The 19,880-nt window shown below is 47.9% G+C and overlaps 2 protein-coding genes across 9 annotated transcripts in view; one reads left to right on the top strand and one right to left on the bottom strand.

The window, feature by feature from the left end:
• LOC137524324 (3-oxoacyl-[acyl-carrier-protein] reductase FabG-like) overlaps positions 1 to 2,294 on the bottom strand; it is a 34,631-nt gene extending 32,337 nt beyond the window's left edge. The window contains exon 1 of the mRNA XM_068244055.1: positions 2,180 to 2,294. Within this exon, the coding sequence (XP_068100156.1) occupies positions 2,180 to 2,200 (21 nt within the window). The 5' untranslated portion in view covers positions 2,201 to 2,294. The remainder of the gene's footprint in view (positions 1 to 2,179) is intronic.
• A 132-nt stretch (positions 2,295 to 2,426) lies between these two features.
• The window catches only part of LOC137524320 (uncharacterized), a 123,940-nt gene continuing 106,486 nt past the window's right edge, over positions 2,427 to 19,880 (top strand). For 2 of the 8 annotated variants that reach the window (XM_068244051.1, XM_068244048.1), the window contains exons 1-2: positions 7,270 to 7,638; positions 15,506 to 15,546. In XM_068244051.1, coding sequence (XP_068100152.1) covers positions 15,528 to 15,546 — 19 coding nt within the window. In that variant the 5' untranslated portion in view covers positions 7,270 to 7,638; positions 15,506 to 15,527. Of the gene's footprint in view, positions 2,446 to 6,674; positions 6,700 to 7,269; positions 7,639 to 7,797; positions 8,038 to 15,505; positions 15,547 to 19,880 lie in introns of those variants that run through there. The other 6 variants (XM_068244050.1, XM_068244047.1, XM_068244045.1 and 3 more) reach the window with 5 other exon arrangements.

Raw genomic sequence — 19,880 nt, 5'->3', positions numbered from 1 at the left:
GGGGCCCTGGGGCAATTGCCCATTTTTTCCTATGGTAGCTCCGGCCCCGAGTAGCACGTGCAGCATCATAACACACTACAAGCTTGCAGAATGTTCCCACAAAACACATTAACAGTGAAACATATTTCACGCAAAACAGAGCCCCAGGACTTTATGCCGATCGGCGTTAGGCGGTCCTGGGGCTGCCGCCACGCCCACATTGGCATGACGCGGTCAGCTACAGGTTAAAGAGAACCCGAGGTGTGTTTAAAGGGAACCAGAGAGGATGACACATACATACCTGGGGCTTTCTCCAGCCCCATACGCACGGATCGCTCCCACGCCGCCGTCCTCCGCTGCCTGGATCCGCCTCCACCGGGTCCCGTCATTGCCGCGAGTCGGCGAGTCGACCGGCGGACGCGGCCGATTCTCCGCATCACAGGGTGCTCTCTCCATACAGGTACGCATGTGGCTGCTTACTGCGCAGCCGCATGCGTACGTGTATGGAGGGAGCCCCTGTGATGCGGACAATTGGCCGCGTCCGCCGGAAGTGACGGGCCCGGTACCGGCGGATCCAGGAAGCTGAGGACGGCGGCGTGGGAGCGATTCAGGCTTATGGGGCTGGAAGAAGCCCCAGGTATGTATGAAATGTTTTCCTTTTTTCACCCCCCGTTCCTCTCTGGTTCCCTTTAAAGAATGTTATCTGCATACAGAGGCTGGATCTGCCTATACAGCCCAGCCTCTGTTGCTATCCCAAACCCCACTAAGGTCCCCCTGCACTCTGCAATCCTCATAAATCACAGCCATGCTGTGATGCTTTGTTTACATCTGTAGTGTCAGTCTCAGCTGCTCCCCGCCTCCTGCATAGCTCCGGTCCCTGCCCCTGTCCCTTCCCTCCAATCAGCAGGGAGGGAAGGGATGCAGGCGGGGACCGGAGTTCTGCAGGAGGCGGGGAGAGCAGCAGACTGACACTATAGAGATAAACACAACCAGCTCTGACAAGCTGTTTGTCAGCAGCGTGGCTGTGATTTATGAGGGATTGCAGAGTGCAGGGGGAGCTTAGGGGGGTTTGGTATAGCAACAGAGGCTGGGCTGTATAGGCAGATCCAGCCTCTGTATGCAGATAATATACTTCAAACCCACCTCGGGTTCTCTTTAAGACATGCCCCTGACACACACCCCTAGTCATGCCCCACTACACCCCTAGTCACACATACCATAAAGAATGTATAAGCAAAATATGTTGTTTTATAATTCAAATAACACTGGTGATTTTTATCATCACTGCTAGCAGATCCGCAAACGCTAGCAGTTTTTGAAGCAGATTTTCAGAGCGATTCTAGGCATGTTTAGAGAGATTTTGTAAACATGCCTAGCGTTTTTAGAGCATTTTTGTGTAGATTTTATATTTTGTTACAGAAGCTGTTCAGTTAGAGCTTTACTGTAACAAAAACGCTTGGAAAACCGCTCTGAACTAGCGGTTTTCACAGCAGTTTTCCACTTTCCTATATTTAGGCCTCTTTCACAGTGTGACGTTAAAGCCGCACATTACAAAATGTTTCAACGCCGACTAACGCACAGTCTTTTTGACCTTCACAGTGCACACGTTGCGTTTGTGTGTAACGTGTAGTGTTATTAGAAAGTGCTGCCTGCTGTGCGTTATACACGTTATTAGCTGCGTTGGACTGTTTGCACATGTTCAGTAATGACTTGGAAGCCTACTTTTCATTGCCTGCTGTATGCTCTACTGTATGCGACAATAACGGGGCATGAAATTGCGTTGCACCTTTGAGGCGGCTGCATCAAACTGTAACGTCCTACCATGAAAGAGGCCTTAACATTGAGGCAGAAACGTCTCAGAAATCTAAAAAATTTTGCACTTGGGGGAAAAACGAACCGCTCTGGTGTGCACCAGCCCATTGACATACATTAGCCAAGCAGTTTCCCATCCGCAAGCGTATTAAAAAACGCTCTGAACTGTCTTGGTGTGCACCAGCTCTAAGATATACTGTATATAAAATATATCAATTTAAAGGCCAAGATTAAAGTTTAGAGTGAGTTAAATACATTTGTCAACAGACAAATGCAAATATTTATATACATCTTTGCATCAGTCCTGAAAGAGGGACAAAAAAGAGGAAGAAAGAGGGACAGAGGGATTGGGTTCCAAAAGAGGGACAGTTAGGAGCTATGATCTCACTTGTTCCTGGTGTGCAGCCATGTGGATTCCTGCCCAGTGTAACCTCTGAGTTCTCACAAATGCTACAAGCAGAACTTTTTGGCTGTGCTTCCTCTGTGAGTCAGGATCTGACAGAAGAAAGTTCATAGTTCAGCCACCACCCAGTGCTTGCTGCATGGAGGTCATGTGACTACGTCTCTGCTCAAACAATGACAACAAGCCCAGCATTATACAACTGGGGCAGGCTTCACACGACTGTGAAATAAACATTGGATTTTACAACCAGTGTAAGAGCCCTTCTCCACTGCACAGCTGAATCGCAAAACGCTAGTGACTTTTAAATCGCTAGGGTTGCTACTTTATCATAGAAATCATGAGAAATATTTTCCACTATAGTGATTCGATTTGCAAATCACAATTGCTTTGTGGAGCGATTTTTAAGGGCCCCTTTCCACTAGCAATCGCTAGCAATTGCGCTAAATGATAGCGATTGCGATTCAGCAAGTCCCTAATTTTTTTTACGCGGTTGCAATTTTGCTATGCTTAGCAAAATTGCAGTAAAAATCGCTCCTCAGAGCGATTACGCTTTTGTAAAAATCGAATTGCGGTACTGTAAAATACCTACAGCGATTCCTATGTTATTTAGTAGCAAACAATTTCTGTACCGTGTTAGCCAAACTAATTATATAGGTAGAAAAAACAATGTTTTGTAAAAAATACCCTTTTAATGGCTAACTGATAGAGTTAAATAATGCAAGCTTTCTGGGATCTAGTCCCCTTCTTCAGGCATATTTCCGGATGTTAGCTGTAGTAAAACACTGATGCTGTTTGTGGGGAGTCTGCTGGATACAGTGTGCACTGTGCAGAGAGGAGGCCACCAATCCTCCCAGCCAGTGATGTGTGCTGTGTGACAGCTGGGAACAGTGTGCAGAGAGGAGGAGGCCACCAACCCTCCCAGCCAGAGATGTGTGCTGTGTGACCGCTGGGAATTAGTGTTGTCCGGATCATGAACGATTCGGATCTTTGAGCCGAATCTATTTTGTGAGTCGAATCATCCGAATCATCAAAATGAGTGATTCGGATCGCAGAGGGGGCGGGGCCAGGAGCGACACGCCCCCTCTCAGCGGGCAGCGGGGTCCTGGAAGCAAAGCAGAGATGGATCGCTCTGTTGAAGGGGAGGCAGCCTTGCACAGCCACAGGTAGATGAGAGAGAGGGGACATGGGTGCTACTGCCAGATATGTGTAGAGCACATGACACATACTGAATATAATGTGCTGCTCAGTGCAGTTTCTAGGCTAAAATGCACCCAGGGCGAGGGTGTAAAAATTGTGCCCCCCCCCGGTATAGGAAGCCAGCTATAGCCCCCCCCCCCCCCCTTCCCCGAGTATAGGTGGCCAGGCATAAGTAAGCCAGTAAAGTTGCCCCCAGTATAGGATAGCCAGGTAGTTGCCTCCAGTATAGGTAGCCAGTATAGTTTCCTCCAGTATATGTTAGATAGGCAGGCACCCCCCCCTACCCGGTATAAGTTAGATAAGTAGGTGCCCCCAGTACAGGTTAGCTAGGTAGGTGCCTCCAATATAGGTAGCCAGTATAGTTGCCCCCAGCATAGGTTAGATAGGTAGGTACCCCCAGTATAGGTTAGTTAGGTAGGTGCCCCCAGTATAGGTAGCCAGTATAGTTGCCACCTGTGTAGGCTAGCTAGGTAGGTAGGTGCCCCCAATACAGGTTAGATAAGTGCCCCCAATACAGGTTAGACAGGTAGCTTCCCCCCAGTATAGGTTAGATTAGGTAGCTGCCCCTTAGTATAGGTTAGATTAGGTAGGTGCCCCCAGTATAGGTTAGGTTAGGTAGGTGCCCCCAGTATAGATTAGATAGGTAGCTGCCCCCCAGCATAGGTTAGATAGGTAGCTGCCCCCCAGCATAGGTTAGATAGGTAGCTGCCCCCCAGTATAGGTTAGACAGGTAGCTGCCCCCCAGTGTAGATTAGATAGGTAGCTGCCCCCCAGCATAGGTTAGATAGGTAGCTGCCCCCCAGTATAGGTTAGACAGGTAGCTGCCCCCCAGTACAGGTTAGATTAGGTAGGTGCCCCCCAGTATAGGTTAGATAGGTAGCTGCCCCCCAGTACAGGTTAGATAGGTAGCTGCCCCCAGTACAGGTTAGATTAGGTAGGTGCCCCCCAGTATAGGATAGATAGGTAGCTTGCCCAGTATAGGTTAAGTAGGTAGGTGCCCCCTCATAATGGCGGAGGGGGGAGCCAGAGCCGCGGTGAGGGCAGCCCGACCTCTCCCTCCCTCTCCCCGGGCCGCCCTCCATGCTCCCCCCTCGGACTGCAAGCAGCAGAGTTAGCACGCAGGGAAGAGCTGCTGTACACAGTTGTTATTCACCTCCCTGGATCCGATCGCCGCTCCCGCCCTGCTGGTCTCCTCTCTGCCTAGCCGCTGATACACACGCGGCTGCTTCCTGTGTAAACAGGACGCAGCGACAGCGTGTGTATCAGCGGCTACATTGCAGAGAGGAGACCAGCAGGGCGGGAGCGGCGATCGGATCCAGGGAGGTGAGTAACAACTGTGTACAGCAGCGCTTCCCTGCGCGCTAACTCTGCTGCCTGCAGTCCGAGGGGGGAGCATGGAGGGGGGCCCGGGGAGAGGGAGGGAGAGGTCGTAGTGTTGTCCGGATCATGAACGATTCAGATCTTTGAGCCGAATCTATTTTGTGAGTCAAATCATCCGAATCATCAAAATGAGTGATTCGGATCGCAAAAGGGGCGGGGCCAGGAGCAACGCGCCCCCCTCTCAGCGGGCAGCGGGGTCCTGGAAGCAGAGCAGAGATGGATCGCTCTGTTGGAGGGGAGCCAGCCTTGCAGGGACAGGTAGATGAGAGAGAAGAGACATGGGTGCCACTGCCAGATATGTGTAGAGCACACGTACTGGCTGTAATGTGCTGCTCATTATAGGCTGTCTGTTCGTAGTTGTGCACAGTGAACACATGGGAAGCTTTTGGCTCAGCTTAGCACAGCTCAGTAACTTTGCAGGTACTGTGATTGCTGTGCAATATGATCCTCCTGCACTCGGCTCTAAACAGCTGCACTTCTGGGAATGCTTTGGGGAATGCTTTCTTTCACTGTGCGAGGTTTGCTTTCAAAGTATACAGATGAAAATATAGGTGAAATATATGTAAAGCATATGATTGCAGCATGTGGGTATTGTGTGCAAACAAACATTTCTGCTCTCTGCTCGTCCCTCCTCCCTTCTCTGTCCACTCCCTGCCCTCTGTCCATCTTCTCCCCTTCTCTGTGTGTCCACCCCCTTTCCCTTCTCCTGTCCAGCTAGTCATTTCACCCCCAATGCTTCCCTTGTAAAATGATCCGAGATTCGGATCAAAGATCCGGATCTTTTCAATGATCCGATTCGAATCATCCGGATCATTGAAAAGATCCGAACTTCGCATCTCTAAGAGGTCGGGCTGCCCTCACCGCGGCTCTGGCTCCCACGCTATCACAGCGCTCCCCTCCCCCCCCTTCCTCTGCGCCCAGGGCAGCGGCACGGGCCGCACGGCCCTAGAAACGGCCCTGGTGCTGCTCATTATAGGCTGTTCCGTAGTTGAGCACAGTGAACACATTGGAAACTTTTGGCACAGCTCAGTAACGTTACAGGCAGCATGCTGGGCTAGGACAGGGGCACTGTGATTGCTGTGCAATATGATCCTCCTGCACTGCTCTAAACAGCTGCACTTTACTTCTGGGAATGCTTTGGGGAATGAGAGTTGGGAGAATACAGATGCACATATAGGTGAAATATATGTAAAGCATATGATTGCAGCATGTGGGTATTACGTGCAAACATTTCTGCTCTCTGCTCGTTCCTCCTCCCTTCTCTGTCCACTCCCTGCCCTCTGTCCATCTTCTCCCCTTCTCTGAGGCAGGGAACACACTTGCAGGGCCGTTTTCCCCTGCGTTTCCCAGGTTTCCGTCGGGTTTTGCGGTCGCGTCTAACGCGTGCGTTTTTCCGCGTGCGTTTCTGCGTTTGCATGGCATGTAGTGTCATGCGATGTGCAGAAAAAAGCAGAAAACTGTGCGGGTACAGAACGCGGAAAAAAAACGCGAACGCAAACGCGCACAAACGCATGCGGCGCAGCGTTTCCCGAGCTAGGCTATTATTTTCAATAGGCTTTAAAATCGCGCAAAAACGCATGTAGTGTGTTACCTGCCGGAGTGTCCACCCCCTTCTCCTGTCCTGCTAGTCATTTCACCCCCAAATGCTTCCTTTGTCAAATGATCCGAGATTCGAATCAAAGATCCGGATCTTTTCAATGATCCGATTCGAATTATCCGGATCATTGAAAAGATCCGAACTTCGCATCTCTACAGGGAATCTTTGATCCGAATCTATTTTATGAGTCGATCATCCGAATCATCAAAATGAACGATTCGGATCGCAAAAGGGGCGGGGCCAGGAGCGACACGCCCCCTCTCAGCGGGCAGCGGGGTCCTGGAAGCAGGGATCGCTCTGTTGCAGGGGAGGCAGCCTTGCAGGGAGACAGGTAGATGAGAGAGAGGGGACATGGGTGCCACTGCCAGATATGTGTAGAGCACACATACTGGCTATAACGTGCTGCCCATTATAGGCTGGCTGTTCCGTAGTGCTGCACAGTGAACACATTGGAAGCTTTTGGCACAGCTCAGTAACTTTGCAGACAGTGTGATTGAAAGGCAATATAATCCTCCTGCACTCGGCACTAAACAGCTGCACTTATCTTCTGGGAATGCTTTCTTTCACTGTGCGACCTTTTCTTTCAAAGTGTACAGATTAACATATAGGTGAAATATATGTAAAGCATATGACTTCAGCATGTGGGTATTACGTGCAAACATTTCTGCTCTCTGCTCGTCCCTCCTCCCTTCTCTGTCCACTCCCTGCCCTCTGTCCATCTTCTCCCCTTCTCTGTGTGTCCACTCCCTCCCCTTCTCCTGTCCACAGACCTGTCCTGCTGTTCATTTCACCCCCGAATGCTTCCGGTAGTAAAATGATCCGAGATTCGGATCAAAGATCCGGATCTCTTCAATGATCCGATTCGAATCATCCGGATCATTGAAAAGATCCGAACTTCCCATCTCTAGTGCTGTGTGACTGTTTGCTGGGAATAGTGTGCAGAGAAGAAGGAAGGGGAGGAGGAGGAGGGAGGTTCTTTCTCTATCTCTCTGTCTTTAGATCTCCTTTCACTTTCTGTATCAGTCACTCTGCTGCACCCTTTCCTCCCCTGCAGGAGACACAGTGACAGCACCTCTGGCTGCAGCATGGACATAGAAGTGACACAGAGTAACATACTTGTCACCCTTCCTGCCCCCTGCATCGCCTGAAAGTGAAACCGACCGTAGACGTCCAGCTACAACCAGACGAGCGACATCCAGTAACCGAGGGACAGCACAGAAGCAGTTTATAGTCACAGAGCAGCTGCCAGCCTAGGAAGGACATCCTGCAGGTGAGAAACCACATCCTGCAATTAAGAGATATTAGAGATACAAAGAGGTGACATCCTGCAAGCAAGAGACTGCAGAGAGACAGCTATAGTGTGACAGATATAGAGTGAGAGGTGACATCTTTTAGGTGATTGCAGAAACACTAATGTGACATTATACAGTTATACAGCAGGAGCAAGACTGAGAAGTAACAGAGGCAACAGAGTAACATCCTGCAGTTAAGAGACAAGAAAAGTGACATCCTGCAAACAAAAGACCGCAGAGAGAACCAGTGACACCCTGCAAGTAGTGACCTCAGAGACACAGAAGTGACACCCTACACGTAAGAGACAGCAGACACACAGAAGTGACATCCTGCCAACAAAAGACCGCAGAGAGAGCCAGTGACACCCTGGATGCTGGTAAGAGACCACAGAAGAGAAGTGACACCCTGCAGGTAAGAGACTGCAGAGACACAGAAGTGACACCCTGCAGGTAAGAGACTGCAGAGACACAGAAGTGACACACTACAGGTAAGAGACTGCAGAGACACCGAAGTGACACCCTGCAGGTAAGAGACTGCAGAGACACAGAAGTGACACACTACAGGTAAGAGACTGCAGAGACACAGAAGTGACACCCTGCAGGTAAGAGACTGCAGAGACACAGAAGTGACACACTACAGGTAAGAGACTCCAGAGGTGACATCCTGCAGGTAAGCCCAGTGGCGTAACTAGAAATCGCTGCCCCCTCAAGCAAACATTTGGTTTGTCCTCTCTGTGCCCCCCCCCCCCCCTATACTGTGTGGTGTGTGTGTGTGTGTATATATATATATATATATATATATATATATATATATATATATATATATATATATATATATATATATATATATATATATATATATATATAACGTAGTGTTGCAGCACACAGCTCTTCTTTATTTAGAGCAAAAAGCACAATGTACAAGCAGACAGTTTTGGTCATCCCCGACCTTTCTCAATGCTAACACAAAATAAATGAACCAAATCAATATATACCTGACAGGCAGGGAGTGACATGTTAATATGGGGCTACGCCCAATAACAAGAAAATCACATATAATAGTGTGGGACCACGCCCAATAACAAACAAAGTGTTATGTTCCACACTTAGCTCAAAAAAATGATAAAGTCCATAGTCCAATCCAGCATCTGTGTCCAATCGTTCCATCACATGATCTGAAATTTACAGAAACAAGTGGAGGTCAAAATCTTTATTTAGACCCTCAGGGTGTAAACATTTTAATTTATGAATCCACATAACCTCCCTTTGTCTAAGGAGGAGAACTCTGTCTCCCCCACGTCTCGGTTTAGGTTGATGGTCAATGACCATGAATCTTATGTCAGTGTCACGATGAACTGCATTACGCCAATGTTTGGCTACTGGCAGGTCAGAGGTCTTACTCCGGACAGAACTCCTATGTTGTGAGATACGATCACGTACCTTCTGTGTGGTTTCACCCACATAAAACAAGCCACAAGGGCAAATCAATAGATACACAACATAGGAGCTCTGGCAGGTCAAGAAATGTCTTATCTTAAAATCTCCACCAAACTAGTGCCCTTGATGAGATAGATACATTCACTGCATGATAAGCAAGGATAGCAACCCACACGTTTAATGGCAGTGAGTGAAGTGGTGTGTTTAGGAGGAAAAGACCAATCCGCTCTGACCAATTCGCTGCCTATAGTCGCGTTGCGCCTATATGCAGGGATCGGTGGGGAGCGGAATTCAGGAATCTCAGGATAAGTGCTACTCAAAATGTGCTAGTGTCTTTTTATGCATGAAAGTACTTTATTGGACAATCCATGATATTGGCACACAAAAGGTAACCGAGGACCCAAATCACACACTTGGTCAGTCACAGATTCAGATGGACATGAAATCCTTTGTAATTCGTTCTGTATCAGTGTGGAGGGATACCCCCGCTGTGAGAGTTTTCCAACCATCTGCTGTCTTCTGTGCTCAATAATGTTAGAATCCGACACAATGCGGTTAACCCTCAATAATTGACTCCGGGTAACCGAGCGGAAGACAGCGGGTGGGTGGAAGCTCTCATAGCGGAGAAGTTGGTTGCGGTCAGTGGACTTCTGGTAGAAATCTGAGACCAAGGTATTGTTTTGTACTTTGTAGTATCGAGGAAATTGATCTCCAACGGATCATATGTCAAATCAAATTTGATGTTCTCGTGTGACCGATTAAGATCATCACCAAAGGTCAGCAGGGATCCAATGTCGCCCCGCCAAACGGCAAAAATGTCATCAATGAAGCGCCACCACACACCACAGTGTGTGGTGAATGCCACATTGTTGTAGACATACGTATTTTCAAAATGGTGCATGAACACACCTGCAAACGACGGAGCGACATTGGATCCCATAGCTGTACCTCGTCGTAGGAGAAAAAAAAGTCCTCTTTAAAAAGAAAATAATTATTGTCAAGAACAAAGTGGAGAAGAGTCTCAAAGTCTTTTTGCTGTTCAGTGTATTCACCACTAGTTCTGACAAGGTCAATGCATGCCTCGATCCCCTCCCTTTGTGGAATGGATGTGTATAAAGACCGTACATCCCAACTGACTAACCATATTTGCTCAGCAGGGTTCAAAGTTAAATTGGACACCTTGTGGAGAAAATCAGAGGTGTCCCTAAGATAAGACCTTGTTTGTTTGACCAAGGGGGACAACACTCGATCCAATAGGGTGGCACAGGGTGTGAAGACAGACCCTATGCCAGCCACTATCGGTCGACCAGGGGGCTGTGTAGGATGTTTATGTACTTTTGGCAAAGTATATAAAACCGGTACAATAGGATGTTGTACAAAGAGGTAATCGCTTAAATCTCTGGTGATTACCTGACTATACACTGCCTTATCTAAAATCGCTCTTAACATCGTTTTAAGCCGAGGGGCGGGGTCACCTGGTAATTTACTATAGACATTTGTATCCGCAAGTTGTGACAAAATTTCTGTCTCATAGTCCTTAGTGTTCATAATTACCAGGGCCCCGCCCTTATCAGCAGGTTTCAAAACAATGTCTCTCCGTTCTTTTAAACCATGTAAAGCAGATCTTTCTCCAGTAGTTAAATTATTGCAAGTATAGTCACTGCGTTCAGAGTGTAACAAACGTTCAAGATCCTTAGTGGTTTTATCAATAAACATTTCCACCCCAGTATAGGTGGTAGGCGGCACAAAACGACTCTTGGGAAATATATTAAACTGCTTGCAATTCAAACTACAACTGGAGACAGTCTTAGTGACACCAGGACGGAGTAGAAAGTGTGCTTTGAGTCTCACTTGTCTAAAAAGTCTGTAAATGTCCTGTTTCAGTGTAAAAGTATCCATAGTGGCCTTAGGGGCGAACCCCAGCCCTTTATTTAGGACACATACCTCGTCCTGGGTCAACTCGGCATCGGAGAGATTCATGATGGCGTCTATCGGCGTTGACTCCGTGTCACCCGGCGGTCTGGCAACTGCTGTGACGGTGGTGGGGCGGAAGCGACCTCTCCGGTGTTTCCCGCCCGGCACGGTGGATATGTCGCGTCCTCTGCGGCGGCGGTGGCTTTGACGTGGACCCCGGCCTAAAAAATGACTCGGTGCTGGCGAGGAAGATCCTGAGGACGGGACGGAAGGCGAGGATGGAGCGCGCTCTGCTCGTGACGTGCGCCAGTAACGCCCACCTGATGCGGTCCAATAGTAAACCTCGTTCCTCCGATAGTCTTCCTGGTCACGTTCAAGTTTACTGCGTTTGCGTTCTTGGATGGTAGCACGTAGCTCCTTTAGAGTTTTATCCAAGCGCTCTTTAGTAGTTGTAAACTCCTCAGCAGGTAACGAGTCACAGAGTTCCGCTTCAATAGTGATAGCGCGGTCGTGTAGTACAGGTAACTCCTTTTGTATATGAGATATGGTGAGCGTCATTAAATCAAATGAGCATTTATTAAGGATCTGGGCAAAGCGTAACTGATATTCCTCGGATTCAGCACACAAAGTAGGAACAAGTCTTACCCGGAGACCCCGTGGGATCTGTTTCACCCGGTGATATTCAGCTAACGTGATGCTGTGTAGTTCCAGAGCCAGTTCACGTTTCAACACTTTCTCCCAAGCACGGGTATTAACCGTAGGGGTCTTTTGTGTTAGAAAGTCCCGAGATCCTAATACTTCGCCATGTATCTTAGATGTCTCCTCATCAGTATAGGAGAATACACCGGTGATAGGAACGGTGGAGGCGGTATCCATGTATCACACTTGCAGCACGCTGTCCTGGGACAAAGTAATGTAAAGTCCAATGGAGGTCAGCAGCTGTCACAGTGAACCCTCAAAAGGGTGGGTGTGCACGCAGCCAGGGGTGCCCAATCCCCTCAAGTATATAGAAAAAAGACGTAGGGTTGCAGCACACAACTCTTCTTTATTTAGACAGAGCAAAAAGCACAATGTACAAGCAGACAGTTTCGGTCGTCCCCGACCTTTCTCAATGCTAACACAAAATAAATGAACCAATTCAATATATACCTGACAGGCAGGAAGTGACATGTTAATATGGGGCTACGCCCAATAACAAGGAAATCACATATAATAGTGTGAGACCACGCCCAATAACAAACAGAAAGTGTTATGTTCCACACTTAGCTCAAAAAAATGATAGTCCATAGTCCAATCCAGCATCTGTGTCCAATCGTTCCATCACATGATCTGAAATTTACAGAAACAAGTGGAGGTCAAAATCTTTATTTAGACCCTCAGGGTGTAAACATTTTAATTTATGAATCCACATAACCTCCCTTTGTCTAAGGAGGAGAACGAGGCAAGTGTGATACATGGATACCGCCTCCACCGTTCCTATCACCGGTGTATTCTCCTATACTGATGAGGAGACATCTAAGATACATGGCGAAGTATTAGGATCTCGGGACTTTCTAACACAAAAGACCCCTACGGTTAATACCCGTGCTTGGGAGAAAGTGTTGAAACGTGAACTGGCTCTGGAACTACACAGCATCACGTTAGCTGAATATCACCGGGTGAAACAGATCCCACGGGGTCTCCGGGTGAGACTTGTTCCTACTTTGTGTGCTGAATCCGAGGAGTATAAGTCACGCTTTGCCCAGATCCTTAATAAATGCTCATTTGATTTAATGACGCTCACCATATCTCATATACAAAAGGAGTTACCTGTACTACACGACCGCGCTATCACTATTGAAGCGGAACTCCGTGACTCCTTACCTGCTGAGGAGTTTACAACTACTAAAGAGCGCTTGGATAAAACTCTAAAGGAGCTACGTGCTACCATCCAAGAACGCAAACGCAGTAAACTTGAACGTGACCAGGAAGACTATCGGAGGAACGAGGTTTACTATTGGACCGCATCAGGTGGGCGTTACTGGCGCACGTCATATATATATATATATGTATATATATATATTCTCTTACAGTATAGGTAGTCAGGTATTGGTGCACCCAGGAAAGGTAGCAAGTTATAGGTGCCCCAGTATAGGTTAGCCAGATATAGATGCCCCCAGTATAGGTTAGTCAGATATAGGTGCCTCCAGTATAGGTTTGTCAGATATAGGTGCCTCCAGTATAGGTTAGCCAGGCATAAGTGCCCCAGTATAGGTTAGCCAGCTATAGGTGCCCCCAGAATAGCTAAGCCAGCTATCGGTGCCCCAGTATAGGTAGCCTGGAGGGGGGAGCAGCAGGCACACAGCGGCGAGGAGGGGGGGACCTGATTCCCCCCCCCCCCCCCTCTCACCTAGGGCCCCCACTTTAGCGCTCCTGGCTCCCCCCTCCAGAAATGAGCTCAGCAGCATTAAGCTACTCACCTCTTCCTGGTTCCAGACAATGGAGCCCTGCATGACGCTGGTCTTCTACATCTCCAATTCCACTAACTCTACTTCCACATCAGCGGCACTGGAGACGTAGAAGACCGGCATCACACAGAGCTACGTCACCTGGAACCAGAAAGAAATGAGTTCCCTGCCCGCTGCTGCTGGGGGGGGGGGGGGGGGGGGGGGACATGTAGTGCTGAAAGGGGGCTCTAGGTGGGGGTGGTGGGGGGGGGGGGGGTCAGGCCCCACTCTCCCCTGCTGTGTTCCTCCTGCCCCTAAAAAGGGCCCTGGGTGGGCCCCCCTCAGACTTCTTCCCCCACAGGCCCCCCAGTAGCTGCATCCACTGCAGGGGCGATTGTTACGCCCCTGGGTAAGGCCTTTTTTCCACAGGTAGCTGAGGATGGTCTCCTGCTCCCGTTAACCAGCTGGGGCTTGCTACTGCTTGCAACAGGCAGGGGGCATGCAGTCCCCCCCATGTAGTTGCATCTGCCTATGCTCAGACACGACACTAGTCTCTCTCTTTTTTTTTTTTTTTGCTGCCAGTTAATACTGCCACATGTTAAATGTGACACGCACTGTTACCAAACACTGCTATTGGGCTGCATGTAATTGCAGATGAATGAAACTTGTGGCCAGCATAAGGGGAGGGGGTGAACTGCTCAATAAATGTGCAGTTCAGCCATCCATGGAAAAGAGGTCTAAATGCTCCTACCCACGTCGCAAATTTTTGCACATTTTCTCTGATGGCATTTTTTTTTTGGCTTTGTTTTTTTGAGCGAAGAGTGATCGTTCCATCATCTGGTGACTTGGGTACGTGAGCGTGATTACATGAACGACATATTGTAACATTCAGCGATGACCGTCACGACGGATTGGATCTTTAAAGTGTACCAGAGCTGAAGAACATACAAAGATTTATACAAACCTGGGGCTTCCTCCAGCCTCATCCACTCGGATTGCTCCCAGGCCGCCATCCTCCGCTGCCCACAGCTTCGGTAACTGGGTCCCCTCACTTCTGTCAGTCAGCTCCAGTCTACGCCGGAGAAGTGCGCCCTCTACGTATCTCTGTTGGAGAGATATGCAAACAGCGCACTTCTTCTGCGTAGACTGGAGCCAACTGATGTAAGTGACGTGACCCGGTTCCCTGGGCTGCGGGCAGGGGAGGATGGCGGCGTGGGAGCAATCTGAGCGGTTGGGGCTGGAGGAAGCCCCAGGTTTGTATAAAACTTTTTTTTATGTTGTGCAGCTCTGAGTCCCTTTTAAGATTCCAATGACTCCCACACAAAGTACCGCAATCGTCAGGAGTGCTGATAGGCCCAGACAATCAAAGCAGCTGCTTGGGGCCTCACCCATAGCGGGGTTCTCCCATGCTGCCAGGGTAAGCCTATCTGTGACATGTATGGCTGTCGATGCCTATGCTACTATGGCTACCAATATTGGAACAGCAGACAGGAAATGACAGTTCATGATTCTTAAAGCACGATTGTCACCATAAAAATGACTCTGAGGAGGAAGGCGGGTAATGAATACACAATTAGCAAGAGGAGAAAAAAAAGTGAGGGAGGAAATGTCAGGATTAGCTTTATTCAAAGGTGGCCAGGATGGAAAGTCTAGAATAGTATTCTCTTTCCTTCATAAAATTCACAGGAATCATAAGGTGGACGGCACAATACATTTGTTATGTAAGTAGAACTAGTATACTATTTATCTACTTGTATTTGTGTTTTTTTTTTTTTTATTTCTAGGTTAGCATGGGTGTCACTTATTCAGATCTTTAACAGCCTTCACGGTCAGTTTGTATGTCCTCCCTGTGTGGGAATTTTCACATCCCAAAAACTTACCGTTGTCATTTTTGTTTACTCCAACATTGGCTGATAAGAAGAGTAGATTGTGACCATGTCGAGGGACAGTTGGTGACCTGAACTGTTCATTGTATTCTGAAAGGTGAAGCAGAACAGTGTTCAGTGCTATAATAAGAATGGTAATGGTAGCCTGTTCATGTGAGTCTTCTGTGTTTCATTACTGACAGCGTCACTTCTGGAGCTTAGGAGATGGAGAAGGCTGAAAAAGGTCAGTGATTGTCTCCTGTCTGTGAACTCTTATCAGTATTTCTAAACATGACAGTATAGCTGGCCATACACTAGGCCGATTCCCCGCTGAATGACAGCAGATTCGATCACTGGGATCGAATCTGCTGTCAAATCGTTAACGTTAACGCTAAATTTCGATCTATTTCTTCCCGAAATAGATCGGTCCCGTCGATTGCTCCATGCGGGAAATTACCGTCGATCGCCCGCGGGTAGGGAGCGCGTCGCTAGCGGTGGTCGAGTGCCCGACAACCGACACAATACAGCTGCAATACATTACCTGATCCGCTGGCGCGACTCCCCAGGTCTCCGCTGTCTTCTTCTCCGCGCTGGTCTCCGAGTCCGGCAGGCTTCACTTCCTCCTGTCCCGGCAGGAAGTTTAAACAGTAGAGGGCACTCTACTGTTTAAACTTCCCCCAGAAGTGAATCCTGCCGGACCCGGAGACCAGAGCGGAGAAGAAGACAGCAGAGACTGGGGGGAGTCGTGCCGGCCGGAGCAGGTAATGTATGCGGGGGGGGGGGGGGGGGAGCAGCGGCAGCACCAACACCACCACAGATTGTGAACGGTTTCAGGCTGAATTCGATTCACAATCTGTTTGCAGTAAAGGCAGCCATACGATCCCTCTCTGATCAGATTCGATCAGAGAGGGATCTATCTGTTGGTCGAATCTGATGGCAAATCGACAAGTGTATGGCTACCTTTAGTGTCCCTTTTGTTTAGCCTTTTACACATGCTAAATAATCATTGGCTAACCACTTCAGCCCACGGGTTGTTTTCACCTTATGGGCGAGAGGAGTTTTCCCATTTCAGCGCTCCTCCCTTTCATTCCCAAATAACTTTATCACCACTTATCACAAAATGATTTATACCTTATTTTTTTCGCCGCCAATTAGGCTTTCTTTGGGTGGTACATTATGCTAAGAATTTGTATTTTTATTTTATTCTAAATGCATTTTAATGGGAATAAGGGGAAAAAATCATTATTTCTCAGTTTTCTCAGGCCATTATAGTTTTAAAATAAAACGTAAAAGTGGGGATAAAAGCCACACATTTTATTTGCCCATTTGTCCCAATTATTGCAACGTTTAAAGGGATACTGTAAGGGGTCAGGGGAAAATGAGCTGAACTTACCCGGGTCTTCTAATGGTCCCCCACAGACATCCTGTGCCCGCGCAGCCACTCACAGATGCTCCGGCCCCGCCTCCGGTTCACTTCTGGAATTTCTGACTTTAAAGTCAGAAAACCACTGCGCCTGCGTTGCCGTGTCCTCGATCCCACTGATGTCATCAAGAGCGCACAGCGCAGGCCCAGTATGGCCTGTGTCTGCGCAGTACACTCCTGGTGACATCAGCGGGAGCGAGGACACGGCAACGCAGGCAAGTGGTTTTCTGACTTTAAAGTCAGAAATTCCAGAAGTGAACCGGAGGCGGGGCTGGAGCATTGGGAAGTGGCTGCGCCAACACAGGATGTCTACGGGGGACCATTAGAAGCCCCGGGTAAGTTCAGCTCATTTTCCCCTGACCCCCCCTACAGTATCCCTTTAAATTATATCCATAGTACAATGTATGGTGACAATATTTTTTTATTTGGAAATAAAGGTGCATTTTTTTCAGTTTTACATCCATCACTAATCACAAGCCCATAATTTAATAATAATATAGTCGCTTGACATGCATATGAAAAAAAAAATTATTCCCTTTCGTATGTAGGTGTAATTGTCATATTTGGCCACAAGATGTCCTCACGCATTATTTCCTATAAGCCCGCTGTGTGCCTATGTATGTATGTATGTATGTATGTATGTATGTATGTATGTACTTATCTATCTATCCTCTACTTGAGCTATGTATTGTGCCAAAAACAATTCCAGGCATGACCCATGCTTGGCAAAATAAAGTTAAGCTAAATAGGAAGTATTGCGTATTACTTCAGAAGTGACGCAGGTGTCTCATTGATGCCAGCGATCACGGGGGCCCATTCATTAATCTAATGATCGGCTACAGGAACGAGCGGGCGGGAGGCATCGCGGCTCACTATTTGAGAATGATCATTGTTTTTGAACAAAAATAGTGATCATTTTCGCCGCTGGACAAGAATGGATTGGCTCAGGGGACTTTTGTCACCTGCCACCAATCTCCCCCCCCCCCGTTGCCGGGACCATCGTGATTGCGGGCTTCCGCCTGCACGATCGTGCACGCAGCACCCCAAACTGCAGGGACGTTTAGTCTCGCGTCCCTGTGACTGTAACCCCAGCAGCCACGGACGTGAGACTCGCGGCCAAAGTGCCTAAGACTATTGTTTTTAACCCTCTGATGTGTGTACAGCTGCTCCCCTATGTCATTTAGTGATGGAATGTGGCTGATGGCTGAATGATGAATGAGTGCATAGCCTTGTCTTCTTTCTTCTCCCACAGTTGCTGCCCATTGTGCTTCCTCCCCTCTCCATACAGCAGCACATGCTGATCAGCTTGGCTATACAATGCTCAGAACTGTCACTCTAATTAACGATTCTAAAGGGCAACTTTAAAGTGCCACTATCAGGAAAAATAGTTACATTTAAAATATATGAAAATACATAAAAATATTCCATGTGAAAAAAAAAAAAAAAAACACATACAGAAAGTACTTTTCTTCCAGAGTAAAATGTGCTATAAATTACTTTTCTGCTATGTTGCTGTCACTTAAAATGGGAAGTAGAAATCTGACAGAACTGGCAGGTTTTGGACTAGCCCATCTCCTCATGGGGGATACTTTGGCCCCTTTTACACTTAATCATTTGATCTCAGTTATAACTGAAAGAAAAGCGATTTTTTTTTTTTTAAAGTAATGCCCATGTTCTTATGGCAAGGTTCACAATATATGCGGTTTAACTGAAATTTTTGCCCAATGCTCTGCAATGGAAAAAACACGTACCAACGCATACTAACACATACCAATGTATTAAGCGTAAAAAGGTCCCTGGGTTTTTGTTTTATGTTTTCTAAAGCACTTAGTGAACGGCAGTTGCTCAGTCCAACTGCCAGAATAGTGTGCAAAAAGGTAGGGAAGGTAGCCTGCATCTTTGTGTAGATCCTTTCCAGGGACAATGTCCCATGAAGAGATGGACTAGTCGAAAACTTGTCAGTTCTGTCAGATTTCTGCTAACTGTTGTAAGTGAAAGCAACATAGAAAAGTAATTTATAGCTCATTTTACTCTGTAAGAAACATACTTCTTATTTGTATGTGTTTACATGTATTTTACATTAAAAAATTTTTTTGCGATAATGGTCTTTTAACTGAGCATGTGTACAAGCCCACGTAGACCACATTTATTGGTAGTCCCCGAGCTTTTGAAAATTGATTTTAAAAAAATTCAAAGGAAAACAAATGGCTTTTAAACTGGTAAAATTACATTTTGCTGCAATACACTGAGGGCACAGTAGGGACAGTGGTGATACAGTGGGGAGGGGCAGAGGTGGCACAGAGGGAGACAAAGGCACGGGAACAGTAGTGACACAAAGGGGGACACTGAAGGCACAAAGGAGGACACTGGAGGCACAGAGGTGACACAGAGGAGGACACTGGGGACACAGAGGAGGACACTGGAGATACAGAGATGACACTGGAGGCACAAAGGAGGACACTGGAGGCGTAGAGATGACACAGGGGACACTGGAGGCACAGAGATGACAGGGGACACTGGAGGCACAGGGGTGACACAGAGGAAGACACTGGAGATACAGAGATGACACTGGAGGCACACAGGTGACACAGAGGACACTGGAGGCATAGAGATGACACGGGACACTGGAGGCATAGAAATGACACAGGGGACACTGGAGGCACTGAAGTGACATAATGTAGGACATTGGAGGCACAGAGGTGACACAGTGGAGGACACTGGAGGCACAGATGTAACACAGGACACTGGAGGAACAGAGGGGACACAGAGGAAGACACTGGAGGCACACTGGTAGCACAGAGGACACTGGAGGCATAGAGATGACACGGGACACTGGAGGCATAGAAATGACACAGGGGACACTGGAGGCACTGAAGTGACATAATGTAGGACATTGGAGGCACAGAGGTGACACAGAGGAGGACACTGGAGGCACAGATGTGACATGGGACACTGGAGGAACAGAGGGGACACAGAGGAAGACACTGGAGGCACAGTGGTAGCACAGAGAACACTGGAGGCACAGAGGTGACACGAGACACTGGGGGCGCAGCAGAGGCACAGAGGTGACACAGGAAACACTGGAGGCACAGAGGTGACACAGTGGAGGACACTGGAGGCACAGATGTGACACAGGACACTGGAGGAACAGAGGT

The sequence above is a fragment of the Hyperolius riggenbachi genome, chromosome 7 (genome assembly GCF_040937935.1).
Source record: "Hyperolius riggenbachi isolate aHypRig1 chromosome 7, aHypRig1.pri, whole genome shotgun sequence".
Lineage (NCBI taxonomy): Eukaryota > Metazoa > Chordata > Amphibia > Anura > Hyperoliidae > Hyperolius > Hyperolius riggenbachi.
This window is presented reverse-complemented; position numbering and strand designations above follow the sequence as displayed.